This window comes from Stylophora pistillata, chromosome 6 (genome assembly GCF_964205215.1).
Source record: "Stylophora pistillata chromosome 6, jaStyPist1.2, whole genome shotgun sequence".
NCBI classification, from domain to species: domain Eukaryota; kingdom Metazoa; phylum Cnidaria; class Anthozoa; order Scleractinia; family Pocilloporidae; genus Stylophora; species Stylophora pistillata.
Window position 1 is genome coordinate 16,684,575 of NC_142524.1, and position 6,289 is coordinate 16,690,863.

A 6,289-nucleotide genomic window follows, 5' to 3' on the forward strand; every position below is an offset into this window, starting at 1 on the left:
TCAAGTTAAGTTACATCGCAACGGACAAGAGCTAAAGTCTATCATATCGAAACCACCATTAATAACAACGTACCCAGATGAAGCCATGCGAGATATCGATTTCGTAGTCTTGCCTGCGTTTGCCCATGAAATTTATCTGGATGGCCATCTGAATACCCTTAAACCGCACATCAGACCTGGAATGACCTTGATTGGTTTACCTGGTGGACCTGACTTCGATTTCCACGTTCGCCGTGCGCTGGGCGAGAGTGCAGAGCAGTGTACGATCCTGGATTTTGAGTGGTCACCAAGGATTTGTTGTACGGCAGAGTTTGATGTTGAATGTGATGTTCTTGACACCAAAGAAGTTCTTTTGGGGACCATGAAGGTTAGTTTTGATACTTACCACTGATTACTTCCGGTGGACTTTTCCATTCACCATGACAGTATTATTTCTAAAGTATTCATACTCCATTGGAGGAAAAATAGTATCCTTGAATTCATTCAATTCAGGCTTTATTCTGGTTATTGACTCGCCTTGTCATTCCCTAGCCATATGGTACCCGTCTATCATTTCCAATTCTTGCACTGAGAGAACTGGATCGGGAAAGTGACGTCATGATTTGTTAATTTTTTTTACCCAACTTATTCGATTATCAAACAACAAACATATGAAATACATATATATGAACTGCGGTTATGAAATGTATATGTGCACGATCCTTCGCAGTAAAGCACTATTTAAGCAATAGTGAAAATCAGACCTGAAAAAAATTCAGGCCTGTACGGGATTCGAACCACTGTGGTTCGAATCCCGTACAGGCCTGAATTTTTTTTTTTTTCTTTCAGGTCTGATTTTCACTATTGCTTAAATAGTGCTTTACTGCGAAGGATCGTGCACATATACGTTATTCGATTATGCTCAGATTAGGAGTCGACTTTTTAAAACCTCGTGCTGCTCACTAAATCAGCTAGGTTTACGAATTGAACGTTTTAACACGGTAGCCTTTAAAGTCATTCTTTCTTCTGATTCAATAGTTCTCTTAAGACAACATTATCAGGTCATGGCAGACATTTAAAAGACATTCTTAAGATGAAACACACCCTAGTTGCCTACCAGGACCTAGTTGTATAAAGGGCGGATAACGCTATTCAACGGATAGATCGCTATCCGGCGAGTAAGTGATAGCAAAACCTTAAGTGCTATCCACCGGATAGAGTTTTGTCCAGCGGATAGCGTTATTCAACCTTCGAACAACCGGGGCCAGGCGGAGAAAATTGAAGGAAGGTGTGCAGGGAAAAAATGTTTCCTTTCCTGTCAGAATTAGTCATGTTAGGGGGCGTCCTGGAGCTACAGGGTTATTTGCAGGGGTTGTATTCAGGGGTTGTATCCAGGGGTTGTATCCAGGGGTTGTATCCAGGGGTTGTATCCAGGGGTTGTATCCAGGGGTTGTATCCAGAGGTTGTATCCAGGGGTGTATCCAAGGGTTGTATCCAGGGGTTGTATCCAGAGGTTGTATCCAGGGGTGTATCCAGGGGTGTATCCAGGAGTGTATCCAGGGGTGTACTCAGGGGTGTCCACGTAACAAAAGCAGTATACAATATAGGATATTAATCAAAATTAGTTAGTTTGTCTTTCAAGCGAACGCCATTTTTAATTCTTGTACTTAATAACACTTTAAAGCATAAGGGTGTACAACTTTTAGTTCACATGTTTTGGTCTTTCAACACAGGAAGGAAGTATAAAGCCAACGAAGGACCCAGTTCGCAATCTACAGTACCTCCTGGGACCTGTCCATGAAGCAATTGTTTCTGTCTCTGACTAAGTTGACTTCAAGTTGTTTTCAGATTGAATTCAGTTACGTAGTCTTTAATATTTATTGAATGGAAGGATTCGTTGGAAATTTATCTAATTATGTAAGACTTTGGGTAGGTTAATTTTAAGAGACTGTATTGAGCTCGTCAGGTAAATGAGGTGAATGCCCTGAAAATCACTATTATGTTGTCCAAGACAAAAAACATCTCTCTTCTTGGTATTTATAGCCATATAAAACATTATTAAAGAAAAGATGTTCAGTTGACATCATTAATGACAATAAAGTTATTTTGTGACCAGCTCAAGATTTCTGCTCTCTAATACAACAATTAAAGTTGACGATACACGAATCAGTAATAATGCAAGAAATAATACGAAACTTCATTTCCTTTTCCGCTGAGTGCTATTCACCTGGTTCATTTTCTTACTTATTTTTTTTGTTATTTCCACCCATCTGCATGAATAAACCAACTTCGCTCGAGACTCGCTTTTGAAAAGATATCGCCAGTCGGCCTCTTTTGTAGAGGGTCACCAATAGGGGTCCCGACTAAAATGTTCTCTCCCTCACGCAATCCCAACGGACTACACCGCCCTCGATCTTGCAAAAAATGTTTTACTTAGTCCATTGCCTCAACTGTAGTGGTCCTTTTCGGTGGGTGAGGATTTTCTCACTGAATCAGCATTGATCCACTGAAGTCTTTGCTCAGCGTAAGCCGCATAGTTATCTCTTTTCGCGAAAACGATGAAAACGTTCATTTTAGAAGTTTTTTTTAGCTTTGCACGAATAGCGTAGGCTAGCCACATTACCTTCTTCTGCAGGGCCCGCGCAGTATATTTTTGAGCGTGGGACGAATGCATAAGCTTCAGCCAACATTGGAGGGGATGACGAGACGTCTAGTAGTACAAGGTAACCTCTGCTTCCCCGTTTGCGCGGTCTTTGTTCCTTCCGTTTAACTTAAATCATCACGGAAAATAGGTCAGTTTTAAGAAACGAATAACAGTGTCAATAAGTGTACACGACAATAAAAGGTGATAGCAATCCCATAGTTCCATAACATTGGAAACAAAAAAAAATTGACCGAACACAATTCTCAATTTTGAGGCGAACTCTTCTTCCGAAGAGTGAGACTCTTTCGAGGAGAAAATCAGTCTCTCATCCTAAAGATGGAACGACACCAACATCACATGCGGTCTCGTCGTCCGGAAATGACTTATCCGATGCTTCATCACTGCTTGGGGAATCGTACTTTCACATCTTCCTATTCGTCTTGTTGCCCGTTGTCTTCTTACTACTCCGCTTCGAAGTCGGAGCGCCTTTGTAGGTAGAGGTGAAACGCAATCTCCTTAAAAAATGGCTACATGGGCGGCTAGGTATTTTTCACGTGGACCAATTTCTTTGTAAATTCTCGTCAACGGACTTTCTACTTCTTTATTCGTTTAAGCGATTGTTTCCCGCATCCCATCCCATCAAAGTCGCCGATTCTCGTGTCGCATTCATACTAACAATCCCGCATCTCGCTACCTTCTTACTCTAAATACCTGTATCCCTACTTTCAAGCCCAATCCCGGCTCCCGGAAAACCTACTGGGGACCCTGCTCATAGTCTGTATAAAGGGATGTCAGGCCGAGATTTTTTAACACTTGCTCCCAATGCGAAGTGATTAGTTGTAAACCGTGTGCCTCGTTAACAAAAATGCTTTAAACCTACTCAACTTGAAATATTCCTTAGCTTATGTAGTTTTCTGAGAGTTTGGACCCCCTTCTGGATCCACCTCTGAGTGCCTTATGTGTTAAAGACTGCCCAGAAGGGAAGCTAAGAGTCCTTGTATCTAAAGCCTAAATCAGCAAAGAATCTGTGATCGGACAAGGAGACGTTTGTGGGGAGATTGATTAAGGAGTTATCATCGTTACTCACGAGGTTTGGGAAAAATTGGATCCCTTACTACTCAGTTACAAACATCTGCCACTACCTGAGACGATACTGTTGCAAAAATGAAAATAATAGACAAGTAATTCTAATTTTATTAATGGAAAAATTCATCTGAGTTGTCATAGCTGAATAGTAATTTGAGATCCTAACGTTGCAAGAACTTAAGTCTCAGACATGCAAGAAAAAACCTTAAGTCTGACGGATGGGGGGGAGGGGGGAGCGATCCGTATTCTACAGTTCTACTAGCTTTAGCTTAAACCTAGACAGAAGAACCTGCGAAGGCAAGCAGTTGGACGGACAGAGCTTTCCTTTTTGGTGAAACACACCCATGAAGAAGAGAGAATCCAGTTACCTTCAAATTACTGTCCGTGAAGGTAGATGGTTAGGAAGCCTTACAGGCACTTTTGCGCTGTGTGACATGGTCACACGTTCAATGCGGTATCTGTAAGGGTATCTATTTCCTGTTCTATCCCTGTTTATATCTGTCCTCAAAATGGCAAGACTTACGGAGCAGCCGTCTTCGTTTGGGCAGTCCCCACAGGCTTGGACCAGTTTTGACTCTGGAAACAATTTGTACTTCCGCTTTGCGGTCGTTCGATTACGTTAATTACTCGAATGATTACAGACGGAATTGGACTCCAGTCGGTCCTGTTACCATTATCAATCGCGCATCACGTTTAAACGCTTTGACACCCTCAGTAAACGACGCGACATTGGCAACGGAGTGAAAAAGAGAGGGAAGCTTGGGTCGGGTCGCCCACCACTGACCTAAGTCTCCCTCGTTATTTCGCTTCGCCGTTTACTATTTACTCTATCGCACGCAACAGCTATGGCGCTCATTTTCATCAGCTTAACGCCTGGAACGAGCTAAAATGGGAGTAGATTTTTAAAAAGCCTGTCGTAATGCGACTTCGTTCTCGTTTTGTGGGGTATACGGTCTTCGAAATTAAAATAAACTTAGATATAGCTTCATATAAAAGTTCACTAAGACATTTTCCTTCGAAAAAATAGAAATGAAACAATGCTATGATCAGTTCTATGCATTCAGATGTTTTTTTTTTCTTTTAATACGATTTTTGTTTACTACAATTTATGAGCTACTGTGAACGGATTAAGGTTACCTCCCACATTCGCAGGTGACCTTCGGGAAAAACTCGCACGCGCGATAGTTTCACGAAAAATCTAGCAAACTATACATCAGAAGAAAGCTTAATAAATGTAGTTTACGACAAAAAATTTCTTTCAAGCGACTTTTCCTTTTAGGAAGTATCAGGAGCCGGCAAGGCGTGATGCGACCTAAGGTTCTTCTTTTAAATTTATCGGCTATATTGAATGCCGCAGCACAAGTAACATAGCTGCACAGTCTTCTTCACATGGCATCAATCAACAAAAGTGAGTCAGGTTTTTCGATATTCGATTGGTTGTCTAGATCTCGGCATCTAGAGTTAGAGTAGCTAAAATATGCGAGCTGTGTCGAGTAAATGGACGCCATAGGACGAATATTTTACTCTTTCGTTTGCTATTATTCTCGGAATCTCTCGATGAAATTTGATGAAAATTGGTGAAATCTAAATTCCCTATAAATTCTCGCAAAGTAGATGTATTCGATGTATTCCTCTCAAAATTCAATGCGAGAGTTTACTCATAATGGTTCGTAACCAACTCGCACAACGCCAAGAGTTTATCGTGCTTCCTTAAACCATAAACCAATGGGACAACAAGACCTCCTGGCGTCAAGGACGATAGATCAAGATTTCCCGCCAAAGTAACGGACTGCAAACACGTTTATTCATCTCGATCGCTCAGTTAAGTGCTGAGGAGGACGACATAGTTATGGGCAAAGTTCCTGAAGGCAAGGAAAAACTCACGGCAAAAATAGAAAAACAGTAAAAGGTGCTGAGAAGCAAGAAAACGAATCGACAAACAGCTCTCAAAAGTACGATTCGAAGTGATTGTGAATGATTTTGGATCAAGGCTGGTACTTGCATTAATAAAGAAAAACCTGGTTTTTAACTTAGCGTATGATAAATTTTGGTTTGACGAGGACTTCTTTGTCCGAAATCTGACGCTAGCGCGGGGCGTGGTTACTTTCGCTTTTGCCAAGGATTTTTCTCTGCTTGAGAGATTGGTCCTCTTTTTTTCTCTTTTTCTACCTGAGGACTTTATCTGCCTTTGATTTTTCCACTGAGAAAAAATTTTTTCATAAGCAAAGAGCTTCCACGAGTGGATTTCGTCAAGTTGGCGATGTGATCAGAATTATGTAACCCGAAAAACGGGCACCAAGGTGTGGGTTGCCACGAAAATTCCCCCAGGGGACTCGCACAAGTAGGAGAATATGACACCTCTCTGATTTCTTAACGTTTATTTGATATAACGCTTTTCTAATTAAGTAGGATGCTTTCGGAGATTATATTTTTTTAATGAAAGTTTAAGTTAAAATGTTTGACTTCAATTTAGTCAAGTAAGAGAAAAAACGGTTTTTTCGGCTGGCTCTCTATTCTTGGTGACCGTTACACAACATACCCATCACATCATAACTTGTATGCGCGCGTCACTTGCTCAGG

The 6,289-nt window shown here is 41.2% G+C and overlaps 1 protein-coding gene across 1 annotated transcript in view; it reads left to right on the plus strand.

Annotated features, from left to right (window-relative positions):
• Positions 1-1,805, plus strand: part of LOC148728539 (tauropine dehydrogenase-like) — a gene marked incomplete at its 5' end in the record, with an annotated part of 2,868 nt that extends 1,063 nt beyond the window's left edge. The window contains 2 exons of the mRNA XM_088724978.1: positions 1-367; positions 1,713-1,805. The exon at positions 1-367 is cut by the window's left edge and continues 112 nt beyond it. Of these exons, the coding sequence (XP_088581104.1) occupies positions 1-367; positions 1,713-1,805 (460 nt within the window). The remainder of the gene's footprint in view (positions 368-1,712) is intronic.
• Between the last annotated feature and the right edge of the window lie 4,484 nt (positions 1,806-6,289).